This window comes from Nannobrachium achirus (assembly GCF_963921795.1).
Source record: "Nannobrachium achirus genome assembly, chromosome: 14".
Lineage (NCBI taxonomy): Eukaryota > Metazoa > Chordata > Actinopteri > Myctophiformes > Myctophidae > Nannobrachium > Nannobrachium achirus.
Genome location: NC_137821.1, coordinates 40,247,856 through 40,272,777, shown reverse-complemented (window position 1 = coordinate 40,272,777; position 24,922 = coordinate 40,247,856). Strand labels below are relative to the sequence as shown.

At 43.3% G+C, this 24,922-nt stretch overlaps 1 protein-coding gene across 1 annotated transcript in view; it reads left to right on the top strand.

Moving 5' to 3' along the window:
- The window catches only part of poln (polymerase (DNA directed) nu), a gene marked incomplete at both ends in the record, with an annotated part of 80,487 nt that overhangs the window by 39,702 nt on the left and 15,863 nt on the right, over positions 1-24,922 (top strand). Inside the window, 2 exons of the mRNA XM_080741615.1 lie at positions 8,396-8,473; positions 20,039-20,150. Coding sequence (XP_080597741.1) covers positions 8,396-8,473; positions 20,039-20,150 — 190 coding nt within the window. The remainder of the gene's footprint in view (positions 1-8,395; positions 8,474-20,038; positions 20,151-24,922) is intronic.

Sequence of the window (24,922 nt, the reverse complement as noted above, 5' to 3'; positions counted from 1 at the left end):
TGCCAAAGTAAGCAATTGGTCGAGTGAAAATGATACAGAATGCTGCAGCATGAGTCCTCACCAAGGCTAAAACTAAGGGCACACATCACCCCAGTCTTAAAACCATTGCACTGGCTACCTGTCACCTTCAGCATAGATTTATAAATCCTAATCCTTCTACTAGTTGTCTCTAAATGATTGCCATGCGCTTTCGTATTTCAGTCACGCTCACTCATAAGATACACACCGAGTAGATGTTTGAGGTCCTCTAGCACCAAACTCTTAAATTCTCCCAAAGTCAGGACAAAGAGACATGGGGAGGCAGCATTTAGTTGTCATGCCCCCAGTCTCTGGATTTCCCTGCCTGAGAATTTTATCGAGATCTTAAGACATTTTATTCAGTCTCGCCTGTCTTACTGATTCATTTTATAATTATTTGTCTCCCTGCTTTTAGGCAGTTTTTCTGTTTTATGCTAATCTCTTTTAGTGTGCACAAAGTGTATTGTGCATTTTATGTATGATGAAAGGTTATAAAGAGTATTCAGACAAATCTAACGAGTCAGGCTGATCTCCCCAACCCACTGGGTTGTGTGATGCTCTCGATGGTACATCAACTCCAAATAAAAATGGCTGGCTATTCCAATCGGCGACTGTTAATAAAGTTATGATGACACATGGTGCTACAAAGCTACCCTTGAGCAGTGAATAACAGCATCAGACTCACAACATAAATTAGCAATCGCTTCAGCTCTCTGGTTTTATGAGCCTGGCTGTCTTTTTTTCCCTCTACATTTTGATTGTCTGCCAGTCATTTGCAGTTACACAGCAAAGGCGTCACTTGCACTCTCATGTCAGACAAGGTGATGTATTGTTGACTGGAATGTATCTCTTTCACATGCTGATAGTTGCATTGACTTGACACAGAGCATTGTCACTGTCAATGGCTGTAATGTGATATAAATTATATTGACGTTATCATCTGTATCACTGGCCCACCATCCCAACCAGCAGCACACGACTGTGTTGTTGATGTGTCAGGCATGCCCTAAAAAAAGTTGGCCCGCCAGGCCGACAGGATTATTATTATTTTTGTGCTCATGTGAGTTTAGGTATACTATTCTCCCCTTCACTGCCTGTTTGACCTTCGATTGTGTTGCTGCAGTGGACGAGGAAAACACATTCTCACCTTGCACCACAAAGCTTATGTCCAGAAAACAAGACAGGGCCTAATTAATACTGTTAGCATGGTTCCCATATAGATATATATATATTTTTTTTCTTATATTTTTTATCCCACAATTTTGTAACCCATTTTTTCACCCAGTGCTAATTGCCTATGTAATCCTGGGCTCTGCTCTCCCTCTGCCGCGCCTGGGGAGACAACGGACTGACCTCATGCTTCCTTCTATGCATGAGGAGTCCAAGTTGCTTCTTTTCACCTGACAGTGGAGATTTCCCTGGTTTGGACGTAGCGCGTGGAAGGAACGCGTTATTCCAACCAGTTCCTTTCCCCTCCATCAGGCGCCCTGGCTGGCCAGGGGGAGGCATTATTGAGACCAGGATTACGTGCATGTTTTTGTGAGGGTATCAACCCTAGGAGACACGGGGAGAACATGCAAACTCCACACAGAAAGGCCCTATCGCCAACCCCACCTAGGGTGTGGGCGCTGATGACGCGGAGGAGGAACACGCCGCCAGCGCCCACAGCGTCCCCCAGCGGGAATCGAACCCAGGACCTTCTAGCTGTGAGGCGAAGCGCTAACCACTGCGCCAAGGCCATCGCGTGTTTGTCGAGGTCGCGGCGACAGAAAATGATATGCTCCGCCAATCATAGTAAACCACACACACCGGACATTAAGATCGAGTCCAGACGGAGCCTTTATACCATAACGTAACCATAACACATTAACATGAACGTGACATGAAGTAATACTGCCCTGTCCCTGTGATTTTTATATGCAAACTGCTATTAAAGTATTCAATCAAAAGAACGAGAGATGTACGGTATCTGGGTGACTTACAGTGCGTGCGCCACAGTGCGTGCATGAACGTTTCTTTCTGACAACCACCTAAATATTGTCTGGTTACCGTGTTAGCAGACGCAATTTATATCCGACACCAATATTGATTTAATAGACGTTTTCCTGGCCGGGACCCAAACTAGTGAAAACGGCAGATCTCGACTTGCTGTGAGCTTGTAGATTGGCTATTTTCACTAGGCCTAGCCTACTTCTTATTATTCTTTTTATATGTAATTTCTTAGATGTGTTTTCTTGTTTGAAAAACATGAATACAGGCACATAATCATGTGCGGTGTAACCCGATGCATGTAGGCCTATACTGACCACTGTAATTTGCAATCGGGGTATATTTCTTGCAAAAGTTTATAAAGACAATGTCCATGGCGCGTCAGAGCGCCACAGTCGCATATGCGTGATGTTTAATTGATAAATAGAAAGGGAGATGAGTCCCGTCCTTCTAACACATCATGTCATACAAGAAAATAAATAGAGAGTTCACAGAATAAATACAAATTTGACTAAGAGTGGCCTAATTGTTTGAGAAATGACCATATATTATAGGGTCTGGGAATTGAAGCAGCTCGGGCGATCAACATTAACCTCCAACCCACCTTTAGCCTACTCTATAGTTTTTTATTGCCTTGGTAGGCTGTCAGCCTATATTTTTCTTTATATAGACCTACTGTTACATTTCATAATGAAATGTTTGGCTATTTATAGGATATGGTTAAACCATGCGTGATCATTTGCATTCGTTGCCTAATACTAATAGCCTAATAAAAACACTATTTCTGTTAGAACCCGTTGTCATTTGATTGTTCTTTAGATTCAGGAAACATCTATGAAGTGTTTCACTAGCTCAGAAATAAATCAAATAGTCTATGAAGTGTTTTGTAGCCTTATTCTATAGGTATTATTAACCGCAAAATACTTGCGTTCTGGAGTCGCCGAAATGTCGGGCTGATGCGCTGCCGTCTCCAAATCTCTCCATGACCATGTGTCCAAAATAACAGATGTATAAGCTGTCGACACGCCATGACGCAATGCGTTGATGTCTTGTAACTCTGTTGTGACTGTGGCTGTGGCGCGCATTACGCAGGGAGCAACACCGTCTATTCAATCATGCCTTGGTCAAGTAAGTTGGTCATTATGAAGCGATTTAAACAAAACAAAAAATTCTCCTCGTTCCTTGGAAAGCAGAGCATGAACAAATGACTAAATTGTGTCCCTATTCAATCTGTAAATATTGAAACGTTGGCAATTGAAAATAGCCATCTACCAGCTCTCCAGTGTTGCGCTCCAAAAGCAAATACCCCGACATTGATTCTCAAAGCTCTGAGCTTTGCTTGCCTTTATATAAAACCATAATTGATATGATATAAATAACTATCATCTACAATTACATGTTATAGAAAACGTTTGTAATCGGGTCTTTATTTGCTGTGCCATGAATTAATCAAACTGAAAGAGTGAATGGCAATGCTTCGCTATAATCATTTCTTTGAATAGAATTGACACAAGGAGGAACTGACACTCTATCACTTCTGCTAATTAATTTACAGTATAGGTCTATAGGTATTCTAGGTAGGCTATTATTATTAACTGAATGAGTGGTTGGTTGGATTTATTTGTAATGAAATTGAAGGCAAAAACAAGCATTAATTAATGAATTAATCATTTAATCGTGCACCAGCCCAAATCGCGCAATAAAGGAAACCTGGCATGTGGAGTTATTAATCTATACATAAAGTGTTTGTGCTTCTTCTCAAACAGACTGTAGACACAAATAAAATAACTGGTGCATTTATAAGCTGCAGGAATGATTAATTACAGGGGTGATGTTTCAACCAGACAGTCAGATGCAATACGCGACATGCAGCAACATTTCCTTGTTGCAATGAACAGCCAAATGATTTCTAAATAGGTTCACGTTAAAAAACCACAGTAACTAGACCATAGAATGACAAAAGAACAAGCTGACAAAAGTGTAAAAATCTATCAAAATTAAACGTTATCTTGTATTTATTCCTTGGCTGGCTTCTGCGTCCCAGGAACGCGGAAGAATAGCTGTCTGAGTGAGTGTCTGTTGATTCTGCAGGTGAGGGGGGCTTGATTGCTGCGCAATCCCGCAGCTGGTCCGTTCTCCAGCAAAGTTCAGGAAAGCGATCGAGCCGCCGCAGATTGGCCGCTTTGTCAGACGCGCGAGAGATTTGTTTGGTCCTTTTTCTAAGACATGTCAGGGAAACGGGGACAGCGATTGGCGGCCCAACCTCGACAGAGAAGTCACAGCAGGCGCCAACGTGCCCCCCCCCCATATAGATATTTGACTTCATGTCGTGACGTGACTCCTATGACACATCTACAGGTATATGATGTATGACTTCATATTTTGGCAAGGTTTCAGTCTGACTTCCATTATAACATTATTAAAGTTAATTAAAACACATTGAGCATATTATGTGAAAGCTTCTGGAAGCATGTATAAGACATTTTTGCAAGTTTTACCTCGGACACACAAAGAGAAAAAAACAAAGTCTAAATGGCACAGCTTCCCTATGCAGTAAGTGCTTGGACACCCTTTAGCTAGAGACTGCACCGGGTCTCGGTTGTTAAAAGAAACAACAATGATGACACTTTGAGAAAATACTCTTGCTTGACAGTGCTGCAGCAAAAATGACAAAACAGCAAAACAGTGACCCTGAACCAGACTGTCTTCTGCTTACTGACAGTGCTATACACAGTCAAATCCTGGGTGTTTATTTAAAGTGGCAGTCAATAACGTGTCTTGCGGTGTAGCGCGTCTGTGTCTCTGTATGAAGTCTCACCTACTATGTGAAACTTCATACATTATGTGTAAAAATGTATACTACTTATGAAATATTTAACTTTAATTCATTTGTCACTGGGGCTCTGATCGAGCTGCAACCTCTCCCAAATTTGGAGTCATACATCATAGATATGTCATAGACGACTGACATCATAGATTATTGACGTCACAGGCTGGCGACATGAAATCCGAGATCTACAATGGACCTTTCCCATTTCGATCAGGATCCCAAGTGTGCAATATATCCTGGACAGAGGATACACATTCATTGTGCTTAACTGCATTAGCTAAACAGTAGAAATGTGGTGCTTGTGCGGGGGACACATGCTTGAATCCCAGATATGAAAACTGTTTCACAATGTGACATATTGTATCACTAGGCTTAAAGGATCTGGTTGTCCAAAACAAGACAATAAACTGCTATTTTTCTAGTTGAATGAAATTTTAAATCAAACACTAGTAAAACATCCTAACCCTGTGGATGAATTTTCAAGTGAGACACATTAATCCTCTTACTCGCCGCCCACTTCATCACGGGAGGTCAGTAGACAAGGTTAGCCATAGATCATGCACCCACATGGAGTTGATATCGATTCAGTTTGTGGTTTAAGGACTCCTGGACAGAACAGTCTCCATAGCCAGTAGAGATGGACCGATTGCAAAATTATTGGCCAATACCGATCCACCGGTTTTATGAAGGTCTGACCTGCCAAAACCGATTTTTCCGATACCAATTTCTTTAGCTAAGAACTAGAAAATAGGGTTGCAAGTAGGCCTACAAGACATACTTCAATTTGAGTACCAATAAGCTAGAAGAACACTAATGCCAAATCAATCACAATAGTACAATATCCAAAATCACAGACAATATCCATTCTAATATGACCGTCTGGACTAGGCAGGAGGAAAGCAGGTGACGCATGCTTTTTCCCCCCTTCTTTTTGGAGACGACATTGACACAGGATTATGGAATATATCCTTACATTGCAACGGTAATCAGCACCATCTGTATTCTGTAGGCTGCCACTAAGTAGACTGGCTGCTACTTGTTAATGTTTACTTTAGTCACAAGACCAGAGCATCATGCTGTGCAGTGCCATAGACACAATACACAATTGGCATGAAACCGGTATTTATGCCGGTTTGATATCATACCTGCCGATTTTTTATATTGGCCGATTACGATTTCCATCCATAATAGCCACACTTAAAAACACTTTAGCCCCTGCTCTTGCTGAACTCAACTACTCTGCTTTGCCATGGAATCGGCCTCACACGTTGGCTGCCGTATTACCATGGTGTTGATGGGCCAGTGTGGCGGGAGGTCATCGTTTCTCTTATTTTTGCTCTGGGGTCAGCACTTCAGTCCAAGCACTTGCCGTAGAGAATGAATAACGTCTGTCTCACTCGTTCTGATTCTAATCTGATTTACCTCTGGACTGACGTCCTTGCCTCATAAGTCACGTGTAATAACTCATCATTAAGTCACATGTCAATGAGAGCACTCTATTACACCCCGTAAACACGTATACTTCGTTGACAGGGGTCTCCCAGGGCTATTTACTTGATTGACCCCCTCATTTTATCCCTCTACACACCAAATCTTTTCACAGGGAATAGTCGATCTCTATCTATAAGCAGTAAGCATGCAATGCATCGTGTTGCGACACATTTGAGCTTGTAGATCTTCTATTTTCGCCAAATGTTCGCCTATTATGACATTCCAGAATGAAGATGCTAGGGTTCATGTGGTTAAATGAAAAAAAATGTCTCCCTCTCATCTCTCCATCTTTTTTTTTTCTTGTGCTCTCTTCCTCCCCACTCTCCCTCCCCTCTCTCCCGCTCTCTTTTTACGCACTCTCACAAACACAGGATATTAAAAGTTAATTATTCTTTACTCAGTCACATAAACACAGGATATTAAAAGTTAATCATATTTATACGGTACGTAATGTAAGATAGTTATACATGCTGTAAGTTGTGTGGTATGAGATATCCTTATCTCGCCTCACTGTATCTGACGAAGACATTTGAGGTTGAATTATTACACCTTTTTACTTTGGAGGAAGGGGAAAAAACAGTGTGAAACAAGAACAAAAAACATGTGATAACTGAAAAATAACAGAGGCTTTCCAAAAAACAATAGCTAAACTTCTTGCTGTGCCAGTTTTAACTGAACATTTTTTATCTAACCCCCGACAATACAGATTATGAAAATCTAAAACTAATACAAACTAAAACTACGCTTTTTTTCATGAAATAAAAACTAAACTAACAAACCCACTTTAAATTATAATTAAAACCGGGGCGCCCGCTGGCCTGGTGGTCAAGGCGCATACCACATACTAGGCTATGATGCCTGCTGGCGTCGCTGGTTCGATTCCCGATCCGGACGACCTTTGCCACATGTCATTCCCGCGTTATTGGAAATGACACTCGAGCTCCAGGCGGAGCGGCTCGATTGTCCACGACACTGCAAGCGGCGCGAAGGCCAGCGGACCGGCCGCGAAGAGCGGGCCGGCCGCGCAAGTTACGAAGCCGTGGTGAATGCAATCATTATATTTATGCCCAGGCCGTAAGGCCTGGGCAAGCCCACGATAAACGCCCTGTCCAAGCGACTACAATGGAGCGCTCCCTAGCTCCGCTTCAGCCAATCAAAAGCTTCGGTGGGCGGGGTTTCCCTGGAGCTCGGGTGTCATTTCCAATAACGCGTCATTCCCCATCTCTCTCCCCATTTCCTGTCAGCCTACTGTCCTATCAAATAAAGGCATAAAAAGCCCAAAAACACATCTTTAAAAAAATATATATATATATATATATATATAATTAAAACTAAACTGAAATTGAAAACACAAAGTAAAAATGAAATAGAAATAAAAACGTATGAAACATTCTAAGCCTTGGTGCTGATATACTCTTTTCTTACTGCCCACACTCATGACATTATTTATACAAGGTCCATTTAATTATAAATGCCCTTCCTCCTCACCCCAGGCCTAGAAGAGAGAGAGATTGAGAGAAACTTATCTGTGACAGGACGCAGAACATTTTATGACAAAACAAGTTGTGACATGGATGTTACAGGGGCAATGCTCTGCAAGCTACATGTTGCCTTTGTAATGTGTTGTGTTCGTATTATTATTAGTAATTTAACGTTTCAGTTATCATGTAAGATCCACGGCATGAATACAACATGCTTTGAAGTTCCTATCTACAGATTCATCTAAAAAGAAACTTACACAAATATTGTGTAAAAAAGCATGCAGATGCCATAACACCCCAAATCATCACTGACTGCGGAAACCTCTGACTTCAGAAGGTTGACATTTATGTATTATAAATCGTTGCTTTGAGTGGTCTCGCGTAATATTGTAATATTATTTTGAGATATGCATTTTTGATATTCATGAGCTGTATGCCATAAAAAAAAATCTAAATTAAAACAAAAAAGGTTTTGAATATTTCACTGCACTTTAGATGAATCTGTACACTTCACATTAGTTTTCAGTGTTAACATTTTCGTGTTACATTGAGGTGTTCCTCAGGGCTCTGTGTTTGGTCCCCTCAGGAAAGCAGCCGGAGGTGGTGAGCGTTCATCCACGGGCCATGTTCATCCCCCAGGACGGAAGGACTTTCCTTGCTGCAGGTGGGTGTCAATGAACACATACAGCAGGGTTCCCCAACCCCAGTAATAATGGTGGTATAAGAGCAGCAACAACACTAGTGTATCGTTGTTGTCGGCTGGAAATCTCGTATCTCGAAATTTGTACGTTCTTTCGCAAATCATACAAGGCCGTTGCACAAAAGTAGTGAAAACAGCCGATCTACAAGCACACAACGCCTCGCACTTTTCACTAGTTTAAATAATTTTAAAAATTATAAATTCCAAACGAACGGTTTTGGACATACACGATTTTCACACGACATGACGATATCTGAACTGTCGCTGGAGTAGCAGGAACGCCGCCGTCACCCCCTGCAATGCTGTGGCCCTCGGCTTGGTACCCTAGACATAATTCGGCCCTTGGGGAAAACTAATTGGGGAACCCTGACATACAGTAATAGGAAAGGATTTTTTTGGAGAGGTTGTTCTGGGCATTCAGCGGAGTTACACATAATCGCTCATCGTTGTTTGTCCTAGTGCTTGCTGAAGCTCAGATTTCTTATGAGATGCTAGTAATAATATAGGTATGTTTTTTAATTTACTTTTGAAAATACTGAAAAGGTGGCACATCCCAAGCTTCCCAAGTCAATTGAGGACAAAATACATTTCCACCTATTTTATTTGGCACACACCAATAAACTTGACGGCTTACACGTTTTGGCCAAGAGCCTTCATCAGAGCATTTCCAAGAATTTTGGCCAAGAGCAATCCTAGTTCTTGGCCGAAATGCGCGTAAACGTTAAGTTTAATGGTGTGCCAAATAAAATAAATTGAAATGTGAGTATTTTGTCCTCTATTGACTTGAATTTTGGGTTGTGCTACAATTTGAGTGTTTAGCACTCCACTGAGAAATCCCAGGTGGACCCTTCTTTTCAAATTCAGAATTTATATATTTATTTACGGATATAGATATTCCTATGTCTGTCTATGCTGGTAAAAAGTGTGCCAATGTCAGTGACCGTTCACTTTAACTACTTAAGCCCTAAAATACTTCCTTTTTCCCCTCTACACAAAATCTCTTCGCCAAAAATAGTCGATCTACAAGCTCACAAATGGATCGTGTTGAGAGACACGCCGAGCTTGTAGACCACCTATTGTCGCCAAATGTTCAGCCCCAAAATAAGGACGCTAGGGTTTTAAGTGGTCAAAAACCCTGACCATGGCAGGGCCCCAGCTGGCATCCTCTGACAGAGAGCTGATGAGGGGGCAGAGCAATGCAGTGTGTCCACTGACAGGGTTGTCAGGGACTTGCATACCCCCCGGGTTAGTTCAGGGACACGCAGATGGATGAGAAATCACACACACACACACACACACTGCGAACACACTTGCAGGCATCCCCAGACAACACAGGGGCATGCATGTCCGCACAGGCTTCTGTGTGCCTTCCAGACACATGTCATTTTTGGAGTGGGTGCTCGTGTGTGTATCTGCTCACGTATTTGTGTGTGTGTCTGTGTCAGTGTGTGTATGTGCGTGTGTGGCTTCATGTGGATCACATAGCCTGGAGGACCAGCCAATGTAGAGACGGGACAGAAACTGATGAGCAGACTCCTGAACTATGACTGTAGCCGATGTAGAGACGGGTCGAGAACGGTCCCCTGAACTGTGACTAGGCTGACGATCGTCCCTAGACCAGCTGGTTCCCAAGCTGGTAAAATAGGCCCTAATAGGCACAGGCTTTTTTTTTTTTTAAGAATGTAACAAAATATTGAAGGAATGCAACACTCAATTCCATCAGTTCTACTGCCCTTCTCTCTCCCACACAATAGACCTGCATTTTTAAGTTAACCAAGTATCCTATATCTAAGGATAACTACATGTCTGGCGTTTGTAACAAACCAAACCGCAATCTCGTTTGAGAATTCAGCGAGTTATGATTATTTTAATAGTGGAGACACCTTGTGCTTCAATAGACACAGATTGCCGATTCCATTAAGGCAGCCTCGTTCCAATGAACAGCAAGACCCAATGCGGTATCTACGTGTACACAGTACCACGTATCTATGGCACAGTGAGTACCACGCCAACCACAGATACATTTCGCAGAGTTCAGAGCAGCTGACCTCAACTCCCAAGACACCATTATTACCCTGTATCCTCCTAGTAGATGGGGTTTGGCTCTCTCTGCTATAGTGAGCTGCTGAGCACTTCCTAGAAGACCCCCATCAATCATCTGCAGCCCACCGGAGACGCTTTAGAGTCTCAAAGTGCTGTTCTAAGTTCAGCTCTTAAATCTTTCGTCTGTCTGTAAAACATCACTTCCACCTCCGTCCGTTCCTACTGTGGATGGAACTGTGTCAAATCCAGGGAGTTCAATAAGGCTCCTAGTGAATCGGGGAAAACATTTGATTCCGTGTCAAAAATATTACCAATGACGAGATATGACAAGATATTTTAATAAGCCTTCTGTACCACTGGCCGAGTCTTGACGGATTTCTTTTTTTTTATTGCATTTAATCCAATATTACGCTGCCACTTATCTGCTCAAAAAGTCAGAAGGACGGTGGTTAGGATTAAGGTTATTGTTAGGTTTAGGCATATAGTGGGTCCCGACCCACTGTTTGGGAAACAGTGATATACACTACAGTGTAGCTCCATCTATTTCTGTATGGATCGATTTTAACTTGTTTGCTTGTTATTGATTGATGCGAGCCATCATTGGTAGTGTTTTTAATCTGACTGGAAGACCTTCATCTCTCTCTCTCTCTCTCTCTCTCTCTCTCTCTCTGTGGAACAGCCCTTACAGAACGAACACACACACACACACACACACACACACACACACACACACACACACACACACACACACACACACACACACACACAGATAGGCTGCAGTCAGCAGAATGTTTCAGAGGCTGCCAGCCCTGCTGAAGAGAAACGTGATCCGTCTCATAAAACATTGATGGGAGGATATTTTTAGCAACTTCCCTTTTCACCTCATCACAACCAAAATCCAGCTCCACTCCTCCTCCCTATCTTCTCCTTCCATCCTTGCAATGAACTCTCTCTCTCTCTCTCCTCTCCATCGATTATACACCGGGCATGCAACTTACATCTGTAAATGTGTATACCAGTATGTGTTTTAATTAAGCACATTAACCTGGCATCCTTATTTTGGGCATGTCGTTAGGCGAAACTTTACAAAAATGGTGAAACATTTAAACTTATTTGGTGATACATACATAGACAATTGTCCATACTGTAGGTTGTCATAGCAGCACCACATAAAGGATGAAAATTCATATAAAAGGGTAGAGAACAAGTACAGAGTAACATTATAAAAAAAAATGGTAACTAGAAAAGTCTGCACCTCAGAGTGCAAATCTCCGCCAGGCCTGGTTGCCTAGCCAGGGCATGGGTGGGAAGTATCACAGACCTGACCCGTTGACCCTCAATGCTGGTGCCCCCCAGGGCTGTGTGCTTAGCCCCCTGCTACACACATGACTGTACAGCCACGCACGGCTGCGATGTCATCATTAAGTACACTGATGTACACATGGGGCTGATCTCCGACGCCAGTGAGACAGCCTAAAGAGATGAGGTCAATACACTGGTGCAATGGTGCCGGGAGAATAACCTCGCTCTAAGCGCTGGAAAGACCAAGGAGCTGAGCGTGGATTTTAGGAGTCGCTCGCCAATCTACATAGATGGCGTTGCAGTGCAGAGATTGAGTGAGTTCAAGTTCCTTGGCACACGCATTGACGACAACCTTAAGTGGGACACCCTCATGCATCTGGTGAAAATGGCACTATAATGCCTGTATTGCTTGCATCACCTGAAGTTGTTCAGGGTCAGCCCCCGTATCCTGAGGTCCTTCACAACCCCCTCAAGAGCATCCTGACGAATGGCATCATCGTCTGGTATGGGAGCTGTACTATTCTTGAACAGAAGGCACTCTGTACAGGGTATCTGCACATTTCTAAAGTGACAATTTAAGGACTTTTAAGGCCTTTCTTTTGTACCTCTGGTTAAACATTGGCCAAATTGTCAAATATTAGAGGCAGAAATTGTGAAAATAGAGAATGTAGATCTGCTATTTTCACAATGGAACCGATTGAATCAAATTAAATGTAATGCCAACTCCTACAATTCCTAGTGCTTATCAGGGTGGGGGCGCCCCCAGTTCAAATATGATTATTTTGGGGTTTGCTGCCTGAAAAGGTTGAGAACCACTGACTTAAGGCATGGCATCCATATTTTGGGCATGTCAGGTGAAAATATTTTTTTTAAAAATTGCAAATGTAAAAAAAAAAATAGTTGCGATATAAAACATGTTGCGATATCATGCGTTGGCATCCTAAACGTTTTCTGAAAAACATATGTTTCATTATCAGTGGTTCTCAAATCCTTTTCATATCAAGGACCCCCAAAATTATGTAATAGGCCACGGACGATTACATATTTTGTTCCAGGGAGTCAGGGACCCCTATAAGCAAAGATTTGAGATAAAAAAATATACTGTATGTATTCTGAAATATTTCTACCAATTTTCAAAATAAAAAAGCAGATCTACAAGCTCATAGCATGGTACCACAGTCTTTTCACAGATATCTGGGGTTGGCCTCAGTCTGTGACTACTTGAAAAGGTAAGGAAAAACTAAAAAATAGCTGGCAGTGATTAGAGGTTTGGTTAAATACTCGTTGCAGTGAGTGAGTTAAGCATGGCCTGAATGGTCAGAGACATCTGGTGGACAACTCCGTTGGTCAAGTGTGGAGATGATGGTCTGTCATCAGAATATCTCACTGATTGAAGCTCTTACGTGGTGTGGATATGTTGGTGCTCCTTCAGATTCCATAACGTATTAAAACCCTTGTCACACTGTTTTTCTCCGCTGTGGACACGCTGGTGTGTCATCAGGTTACTTAGCTGGCTGAAACCCTTGTCACACTGTTTACACACAAAGGGTTTTTCTCCACTGTGGACACGCTGGTGCTTCTTCAGGGAACCTAACTCACTGAAACCCTTGTCACACTGTTTACACAAAAAGGGTTTTTCTCCAGTGTGGACACGCTCGTGTGTCTTCAGGCTACTTAGCTGGCTGAAACCCTTGTCACATTGTTTACACACAAAGGGTTTTTCTCCAGTGTGGACACGCTGGTGTGTCTTCAGGCTACTTAGCTGACTGAAACCCTTGTCACATTGTTTACAGTGGTAGGGTTTTTCTCCACTGTGGACACGCTGGTGCTTCTTCAGGGAACCTAACTCACTGAAACCCTTGTCACACTGTTTACACAAAAAGGGTTTTCCTCCCGTGTGGACACGCTTGTGTGTCTTCAGGGAACTTAACACATTGAAACGCTTGTCACATTGTTTACACACAAAGGGTTTTTCTCCAGTGTGGACACGCTGGTGTATCTTCAGGCTACTTAGCTGACTGAAACCCTTGTCACATTGTTTACAGTGGTAGGGTTTTTCTCCACTGTGGATACGCTGGTGTATTTTCAGGTCACCTACCTGACTGAAACCCTTGCCACATTGTTTACACACAAAGGGCTTTTCTCCAGTGTGGACACGCTGGTGTGTCTTCAGGGAACTTAACACACTGAAACTCTTGTCACACTGTTTACACACAAAGGGTTTTTCTCCAGTGTGGACACGCTGGTGTGTCTTCAGGGAACTTAACACACTGAAACTCTTGTCACACTGTTTACACACAAAGGGTTTTTCTCCAGTGTGGACACGCTGGTGTGTTTTCAGGTCACCTAGCTGTCTGAAACCCTTGTCACATTGTTTACAGTGGAAAGGTTTTTCTTCCAAGTGGACATGCTGGTGTCTCTTCAGAGTCGATACCTCAATGAAGCTCTTATCACATATGAGGTTTTCCTTCCTGTGTAAGTCATCAGATGTTTCTTTACTTCTCCTGGCTGAGATGAAGTCCTCACAAGATCTTGGTTGGTCTGTGTCTCCTTGTTTCTGGCTGGTTACAAAGGAAGATGAGGGGAGCTGTCCATTGCTCATCATTTGACAGTAGAGGATGTTGTGGCTCCTCTTGGTGTCTTTGTGAGGAGGACCTGAGATGTGAATGCGTATGGACACTCAGGAAACCTACGTCTTGGAAGATTAGGAATCTGTCAATCTGTCTCCCCCTCTAGTTTTCTATGCCTCTATATATCCCTGACTTTCTGATTCTCACAGTAGGCTAGACTACACAAAGATCCTATTGAACTTACTCAAACTAAATGTTTAAAAACTGTCACATCTTATATTCAGGTTGACTAGAGCTCTGGTCTGATGTCACAAAACACAACCGTCAACCATCATTCCTAACAACACCGATTTACACAGACACAGTTGTGATTCATCCATCAGTGACTTTGGAGTTGTCTGGCATTTTCTTGCCTGCAGTGCCTGCACACATTTCTCACTTAAAGCTTATGATAACCTGGACGTTTGGTCATCAACCCATTGAAAACCCATTGAAATGAATGGGTGGTTGTTTTTTGTAACTCCACCATGTATTATAATAACTAGAAGCTCGGCCGCCCAAAGGTCGGAGCCTGGCATGCTCGGAAATGATGTAAATAGGGAATGAGAATGAATAGGGAATCTGCTGCGGCGGGGAACGTGCGTGCCAAATTTGAAGCCGGTGGGACAAACGGTTCCCGAGATACACAGATTACATACATACATACATAACATACACACTCAGAGAGATTTTTTCTGACTCATGTAGCGTACGTGATGTCAGAGCCTTTTATGAAGTGATGTCACAATGAGTCAGCGCTTGCTCCGGAACAGCCCGATGTCAGACATCTCCGCATACGGAGATTCCGAACCTTTCGTGCCGGATCTGAAAAACCGTGTATCGGCCTAGCTAAGAACGTAGGCAAAGGTCTGAGCTATATGTGTGCGAAATTTGGAGTCTGTAGCACCAACCATGTGCTGTCAGGGCTCTTTCATGCGATTCGGGCCAATTCGGATTCGGCGTCCATTGGCTTCAATTAGTAGTCAGGACTCCGCATATGGAGATTCCAAACCTTTCGCGTTGGTTCCGGAAAAACGCATATTGGGTCGGGTCGAGGCCTAGCGAAGAACGTAGGCAAAGGTCTGAGCTATATGCGTGCGAAATTTGGAGTCTGTAGAACCAACCATGTGCTGTCAGGGCTCTTTCGTGTGATTCGGCCCAATTCGGCCTCGGCTTCAATTAGTAGTCAGGATATACCTCAATGAGACAACAGTCTGTCAATGACTGTTACACTCTCAACTATAACAACTACAGTATAACTTAGTTGATTCATTGCTGATTATTGTTTTATTGAAATAATTTAATACATTTATTTTAAGCATTTGATTATATTTCAATGCATTTTAACTTCATCAGGCTGAAACGCTGGGAAACAATTATGTTTTCGCGCCTGTCCATTTGTCTGTGAGCTGCTAATCTTGGTCATCAAGTAGACCACAGGGGTGCAACAGCTCAGTTATGCATGTTCAGTTTGTTTAGTCCAGCCCACAGCCCCTTGGGATTCTGACAATGTGGCCCCCTGAACAATTTAGTTGAATATCCTTGGTGTAGAGGGTGGTGCGGTCATCCCAGTGTATCGTATAGGTCTATAGGAGGTGAACTTGCCTCCTTCCAGGGAATATACGAGAGTCATGCGTGAACCGAATGTTGGTAATGTCCACCATCTCAGCCACAGCCAATTCAAGCTAGTATTGCCACGGCCAGGCAAGCACTATAGCCTTGCCAGCCACACTGAAAGACCTATTTGGCTGCATCAGGTTTATGAACAAGAACTGGGAGTGGTGCTAGCTTGAGTATTGGTCGAGCTTCACATGACAGTTAGCTTGCTGCAGAATATAGTCACGTCGGCAACCAAACTTGCAATTTCCAATTGCATGTTTCTAGTGTTAATCTACATTGTGATGCTGTTTTGCACTTGAAGACATGTATGCCGTTGTCTAAATGATGATCGATGCTGTTATGTTACTTCATGTAGTTTAGATTTTAATATAGATTTTTTTATATAATTTAGTTTTAACGCTGATCACGTTCAACTGAATGTTAATGTCTAATGTCTGTAGACTGTACTGTAGCTGTTGTGTAAGGTTAGTTTGTGCACAATGAATTTCACATGCCTTTTACTCTGTGATTGGTATTGTTGACGATAAAGATGAATTGGGAACATGCAACACGCACACCAAACAAGTTTTGGTAGGCAGTCATGGTGGTCAAGCTCAACACTGCACTGTGTTATGAATACCGTGACCAATCTAAAACTTGATTTGTCATGCACCACTTTTCCCTTTAGTTCAGCCAAGTCAGGAGCAGTATTCTCTCTTAGAAGTTGTACCCCCTCTCCGCCCCAAGTAATACAAATCTGTGTTTGGTTTCCCAGTGGTGTGATGGGAAAAGTCCCCTTTTCCCTCATCCATTTTGAGTCATTTTGCCTTGATTCTGCTCAGTTTAATTTGACCTGCAAGAGCACTCAAGTGCAGGATGAGTCCAGTCTGGTGGTGAAATGTAATGAAAATAATCAGAATTTCTAGACTGCGTGCGTGCGCGTGTGTGTATTAGAGGTGAACCGATTGATCGGTTCCGATATCAGATCGGCCGATCAAGGCCATATCGGTTTTGATCGGTGTTTCCATAATTGGATCAAAGCGAGCCGATCAAGGGATTGAAGCAAAAGGGACGTTGACGTTCGATTCACGTGCGCGTTGTGCATGCGTGCTTCTGACGAAGGAGAGCTCTGTTCTCCTCTCTTCTCTTGTGTGTGTGTGTGTGTGTGTGTGTGTGTGTGTGTGTGTGTGTGTGTGTGTGTGTGTGTGTGTGTGTGTGTGCGTGCGTGCGTGCGGCTCCATGTTCACTTCTGTCTGTGAGCCACTTAATCCCCCCCCTCCTCCCACACCACACACAGACATGCACCGAAGAAAGGGGGACAGAGTGAGATGAAAGTTGTTTGTTTTAAACATATTGGATACACCATTGGAATAGTAGCCTACTTCTACCTTTGTAGGTGTTGACTTCTCAAAGTAAAATCCACGATTTGAGTGATCAGATGAATGCGTTTTCAGCTGTGTTGGGTTAACGAGGCTCCGCTCGTGTCTCTCTCTCTCTCTCTCTCTTTGGGTTAACGAGGCTCCGCTCGTCTCTCTCTCTCTCTCTCTCTCTCTCTCTCTCTGCGACGTGAGAGAAGAGAGAGAGGCTGTAACGTTGATGTTAAACTTAATTCCAAAAAACATAATTCCAAAGTCATTGGAGGACAACAGTTGGAGGTAGTTGTTGTCGATCTAAGGATAACGTTTGTAGTTCCCTTATATAGTTTAAAACAGTCATTTCCACAGGTGCTAACCGTTAGCACTAGATGTAAGGAGGATGACGCGTTGCCATTTAGTTTCTGCGACAGAAACAAGCAAACAGGTCTATAAAAAGTGTTGCCATATCCTGTTTTTTCCAGCAAACAGGTCTATAAAAATAAAAAACTGGGAAGGTCAGTCAAACAGAAATGTTGTTGTCTGATATTGTTTAAGAACAGTGGTTCTCAAACATTTTCATGCCAAGAGCAAGGACCCCAAATATGTATATAGTGTACAGAAAATCTTAAGGGCCTATTTGGCCTATTATTGTTGCTATTAACCATTATAGCCAAATAACCTTGAAAATAATGAAGGATAGACAATATTGCCACTGTCTTTATGAGAAAACCTTTTTGTTTTGTTTTTCTTGAGGAGGAATTTTCCTAGGACTAAAATGATTTACGATAATATATCATATTGAGAATCGAATCAAATCATGACCTTAAAATATAAAGTTGAATTGAATTAATATATACAATGTCAATGTTGTGTAAGAGGAATCATTAAATATATAAATGCTCCGACAGTGACACAATAGAAGAATTTATGGATTTCACGCTGTGATCGATCGGTAATATCGGTGGTAATATCGGTGCTTTGATCGATCGGTAATATCGGTATCGGCAGATATTGATTCCAGCTGATCGGTGATCGGTATCGGCCCCAAAAAACCTGATCGGTGCATCTCTAGTGTGTATGTCATCTCGAGGGACGTGACAGCTCATCAGTACAGGACACGTCCCCTTAAGCCTTACACACTGTCTCCTGTCACACCAAGTAACAATGTATAAGTATACTCAAGTATACTGTGCAATTTGTGTGTGGATAGGTGTGAGAGGCAGAGGTTTTGCACATCTTCCCCCTTTTGCTTTCTTTTTTCTTTTCTTATATCACCTGTTTCACCTCATTCCCAGAAGTGCTGTTGACTGAATGGTACGGAAGCCTCCTTAAGTCTCACACTCCCAAACCGTGAGTCCCTTCAAACATACAGTACATGAGGGGCAAGGCAGGGGGTTAGGACGTTGAGCGCTCGCAGACTCGCAGGATCTTAAATAAAGGCTGTGACAAACCAAGCCATCGATAAGCGTCTGGGTCAGAATTCATTTTAGTTTTTTAATACTTTTATTAGTCAGAAATGTAAACAAGCATGTGGTACAGTTCTGTGAACGTGTGCACCGCCATGAGTGGTACTGAAGCGTCTCACAATGCATCCCAATGCGACATGTTGCGATCTATCTTTTGTTTTCCACTTAAATAAGAAATGTTTGGGATTTTTGAGCGGTGGTCACACCGTCTCCATAGCGTGGCCGTGTGTGTAGGTATGTATGTTTGTTTGTTTGTATGTATGTGGGTTTGTATGTGGGTCTGTATGTAGCCTGTGGTGTAGTACCTTTTCTGGCCACACATGTTAAGGGAGGGGCGCTGTTTTCAGGCCAGGCCAGACCAGGCACACACACACACACACACACACACACACAGGGGGGGAGGGGGGGGGGGGGTTGGTGGGTAAACCACCGCTCAGTTCACACAGGTGTGATTTTTTGAAATATTTTGACATTTTGGGACACCAGGTTGAAAGATGTTAATGAAGACCTCGTCGGTCTCTTCTCTGATCGATGTGTTTGTTTAGTGTAGAAGGAGACGACACCTGGGCTATCGACCCTCTCAATGAGTCTACAAACTCAGATCAATGTCTGTTTCACTGGAAGTCCCAAATACACAGTCTGTCTGGCTGCCTTATGCAGGTTATCCGAACTGTTTCACAAGCCCCAAATGCCTTATATGCAGGTTATCAGACTGTCTGTTTGTTGATATATGTGTGTGCGCTTTTGCATATTTAATTTTTCAACTTGATATAATAAATATTTTGAGCGGTGCTCCTGTAAGGAGCCAACCGCTCCTACATCTGGCTTTGTCCGTTTGTCCCGAGAAAAGGGGACGCCCAGGGTCACATTGGCTTTGCGGTACGCTTAATGAAAGTAACTCATAAATGGCACCATTCACTTCACTCTCGGTGTGATTTTGTTATTGATGTGTGTTACTACCGTTATATCATGTGGCGCGTATGTTTTAATTGTTTATTCATTGTTTTTGTGTGTGTGTGTGTGTGTGTGTGTGTGTGTGTGTGTGTGTGTGTGTGTGTGTGTGTGTGTGTGTGTGTGTGTGTGTGTGTGTGTGTGTGTGTGTGTGTGTGTGTGTGTGTGTGTGTGTGTGTGTGCGTGCGTGCGTGCGTGCATTAGACTTCTGCCAGGTAGAGTTGCGTCTGTTGGCCCATCTGTCCTCTGACCCCGAGCTGCTCCGTGTCTTCAGCAACCCCGAGGCTGACGTCTTCAACATGTTGGCTTCACAGTGGTGGGTACTCCAACACACACACACACACACACACACACACACACAGGTAGAGATTACCCTCATACTTCATCGAGCGGGGTCCATCAGGGGTCTATACTTGACGTATGGTTCATATGGTGAAAAGAGAGTAGATTATTACGGCAGTGGCTCAGGGGTAGCGAAACCGTCATTAGAACACGGAGGGTTCCCGCAGCGTTCCCAGTTTGATCCAGGGCTCCCCCAGAGTTGGTGGTGAAGAGTCCTTGAGCAAGACTCTGAACCCCTAGTTGCTCCCGGTGAGCAGGTTGGTGCCTTGCATGGTTTCCTCTGCCATCTGTGTATGAATGTTTGTGTGAATGGGTGAATGTAATGCACAATCTTGGAAAAGCCTTGGATAAAGGCGCTATATAAATGCACCATTTACCATTTACAATGCAGTATGTGGAGAGTGAAGAATGTGCAAGGTTAGAATCAGTTACAATATATGTTCTCACACGTATCATGCAACACTTACATAAGATCAGGTCAATTCAGGTCATGGGCAATATAAGTATTCAAGATATTACTCGATAACACTCACCAATAACAAACTCACATAAACACACGCCTCTCTATCTCTCTCTCTCTGTCTCGCTTTTCTCGTTCTCACTCTCCGGCTATTGTCTCTGTTTCTCCCTCAATCTTTCTTGTCTCTTTTTCACTCTCTCCATCTCCCTTTCTCTTACTCCATGCAGTATCTCTCACTCAGTGTGGTACGATGCGTCCAAAAAACAGCTTCCGTAGGATTTTTGTGCTAAAATTGATTTTTTTGCAGATCCTGGTTCTATAGAGTCCAAACTATGAGAAAATGATGGGTGTCAACTTTTCCGGACCCCCACCCCCTTTCTGGGGGTCATCTAGTTTTGGACCTCCCAGAACAGTACGCCAGCCAGTTAATGTCCAATTGTCTTAATATTAGGGTTGTTTTGTAGGTTTTAAAACATTCTGAGTTCATTTATTACACTTTTGAAGCAGCCAGAATAAGCTTTCTGACTTTTGGTTGGGGTCTTTCCTCACCTGGGACCCCCCAAATGGACCCCTGAGCCTATCTCAGTACTCGCTCTGCTCCTGCTCCAGAACAATGTCATATTAGATCATAATTGAAGCATAAAAGTTTTTTTCTGAAAACAAAAATAAGTAGTAACAAATACCAGGGTCTTCCACAGGGGCTTCGGGACCCCTGGGGGTCCTCAGAGTTACTACCTAGTGTGATACGAAGTGTACTTCTAAGGATTTCTTTGCTAAAGTGTGTTTTTTACTGCTTTGGCTTTTATAGGGACAAAACGGTCAGAAAATGATGGGTGTCAGATTTTCCTGACCCCTGCCCCCTTTCTGGGGGGGGGGGGGGGTCATCTATTTTAGGACCTCGTAGAACAGTATGCCAGCCAGTTAATGTCCAATTGTCATAATATTAGAGTTGTTTTGAAGGTTTTAAAACATTATATATTCATATATTGCACTTTTGAAGCAGCCAGAATAACCTTTATGACTTTTGGTGGGGGTCTCTCCTCACCTGGGACCCCCGGAATGACCACTGAGCCTATCTCAGTACAGTCCTTGCTCTGCTCCTGCTCCAGAACAGTGTCAAACTAGATCATAATTGAAGCATAAAAGCTTTTGTACCTGTACCTGGGCTCTGTACCTGACAACAAAAATGAGTAGCTAATACCAGGGGTCTTCCACAGGGTCCGGGACCCCCAGGTGTCCTCAGATTTACTACAGGGGGCCAGCCGAACGGCTGTTTCAGTTTTGGCCCTATTCTTGCAACCAGTTCTGCAATTAGCTATCTATTTTTGAATAATATTAGAAACTGTTAGTTTTATGTATCCTGGGTTTATGTAGTGTACTTGATGGTTTATTCGTATTCTCAGTATTATTTACTAGTAAGATGCCTCAGGGCGCCAATTCTTTGCCATCTGGCCAGTGATGTATATCGGACCTGTTACCCATATATGGAGACCCCTGGTACCCATATATGGAGATCCATGTACTGTATATGGAGATATGCTGTGAGAGCCCAAACATGCTCAGTTATTTGTTATGTGAAAGTCCTATGATGTCTATGACAACTGACATCATACCCTTTTATGCCCATACATGGAGATCCCTGTCTGTAGAACCAGTCACACAGATATGGGCTGTCTTAGACATCTGTCTTGGCCATATATGGATTCTGTTAGTGTGGTATGTGGCCGATGTGGCCTCCATATATTGGCATTCCCATATGAAGTCCTGTTAGATAATGGCTTAATATTGAAGACATCAGGGAACTCCATATATGGACCTTGTCATACATCTTGAATGTATGACCTCAGCATCAAAGGCTGGATTGGGGTATGTCCCTGTGAAAAAACTATTATCATGTCCACTGTCCAGGGGCAAGGCTTACTTATTTCCATTAACATTGGAGTCATTGGAACACTTTGGTCCAACAACCCCGCATCTGTGATAATGCAGGGTAATGGGATGGGATTTCAGTCAAAGAACTTGCAGCTGCACTGCTACCACATATCCTCCATGCCAACTACGTCACAATGCAGTATAAATGATACCTGACAAATTGCCCTGAGCTTCCACCAATTGAAGCAAATGGATGGAATTCAGAGAGTGGAGGGTGTGTTCCAGTCAGATATCTTGGCTGACTGGGAGGTTGGGGTGACCAGAGATTTGGCTGGCCCCCTTTAGTAACTCTGAGGACACCTGGGGGTCCCATACCCCCTGGGGAAGACCCCTAGTATTATCTACTCATTTTTGGTGTCAGAGCCCAGCTACAAAAAAAGCTTTTATACTTCAATTATGATCTAATTGACACTGTTCTGGAGCAGGAGCAGAGCAAGGACTGTAATTAGTACTGAAATAGGATCAGTGGTCATTCCGGGGGTCCCAGGTGAGGAAAGACCCCCACCAAAAGTCATAAAGGTTATTCTGGCTGCTTCGAAAGTGCAATATATGAACATAGAATGTTTTAAAACCTTCAAAACAACTCTAATATTATGACAATTGGACATTAACTGGCTAGCATACTGTTCTGCGAGGTCCTAAAATAGATGACCCCCCAGAAAAGGGGCAGGGGTCAGGAAAATCTGACACCCATCATTTTCTGACAGTTTGGTCCCTATAAAAGCCAAAGCAGTAAAAAAATTAAGTTCAGCTAAAAAAAATCATTAGAAGTACACTATGTAGTAACTCTGAGGACCCCCTAGGGGTCCCGAAGCCCCTGTGGAAGACCCCTGGTATTTGCTACTACTCATTTTTGTTTTCAGAGCCCAGCTACAAAAACATTTATTCAATTATGATCTAATAATATGCCATTTTTCTGGAGCAGGAGCAGAGCGATTACTGAGATAGGCACAGGGGACCGTCTGGGGGGTCCCAGGTGAGGAAAGACCCCAACCAAAAGTCAGAAAGCTTATTCTGGCTGCTTCAAAAGTGTAATAAATGAACTCAGTATGCTTTAAAACCTACAAAACAACCCTAATATTAAGAAAATTGGACATTAACTGGCTGACGTACTGTTCTGGGAGGTCCCAAACTAGATGACCCCCAGAAAGGGGGCGGGGGTCCGAAAAAGTTGACACCCATCATTTTCTCATAGTTTGGACTCTATAGAACCAGGATCTGCAAAAAAATCAATTTTAGCACAAAAATCCTACGGAAGTACACATTGTACCACACTAGATTTTTTTTCTCTCTCGCTCTACTGTTTTTTTTATCTGTCTCTCTCTCTCTCACTCTTTTTCCCTCTCTCGTCATCTCTCTTGCATTTCTTTTCCTCTCTCTGTCTCTCTCTCTTCATCTCTGGTTCTCTCGTCACCATCTGCTACAGTATATATCGCTTCAAACGTTGGCAGCCTTGTTGCCATGACAACTCCACCAACTGCCTCCATGTCTCTCTTTCTCTCTCATCGGACACCCCCAGGCCCGTCACCTTGGTGATTACATTGCTGCCCCTTTGATGAGTGTGTGCGTTCGTGCGTGCGTGTGTATGTGCGCGCACAAGCGTGTAAGAGAGAGAGAGAGAAGGAGACAGACATGTGCCTGTGTTTATACATTCATGTCTTTGCGCAAGTGCCTGTATGTGTGCGTGGAACAGCGCGTGCGTGCGTGTGTGTGTGTGACACTGAATGCAGCCCTCTTCCGGGTACTACTGTCATCCATCTCTGTCCAGTGTGTGGCTCAGGGTGGCTGCTTAAACACATTAGCCCACCACACAACCCACACTCTAATAGCTCTGCTGAGGCTACGCTTTTGTCCTCTCTCTCCCCCTCGCTCTCTCATTTTTGGCTAAGCTGTCAGAATAATATATTGAACCCCTTTTTTACTAAGGAAAAATAACAGCTCTAATTAAAAGTTATAATGCTATAATCATTATGGTTCCTCCGGTAAAGTCGTGCCTGGCCAGCAGGGGGCAGTGAGCTCTGTCACGTGCTGCTGCCTACCTGCCCATTGATGAAGTGGAGGATGACCCTGTTTAAACCCAGATTACCCAACCCACCATAGGCTGCATGAAAAGAATGTGAAGTAAGTGTGTGTGTGTGTGTGTGTGTGTGTGTGTGTGTGTGTGTGTGTGTGTGTGTGTGTGTGTGTGTGTGTGTGTGTGTGTGTGTGTGTGTGTGTGTGTGTGTGTGTGTGTGTGTGTGTGTGTGTGTGTGTGTGTGTGTGTGTGTGTGTGTGTGTGTGCGCGCTCCTCTGTTTAAAGGCTTTACCCTGAGGCTACAGGCATGGAGACATTAGAGATCACGCCATACTGAGAC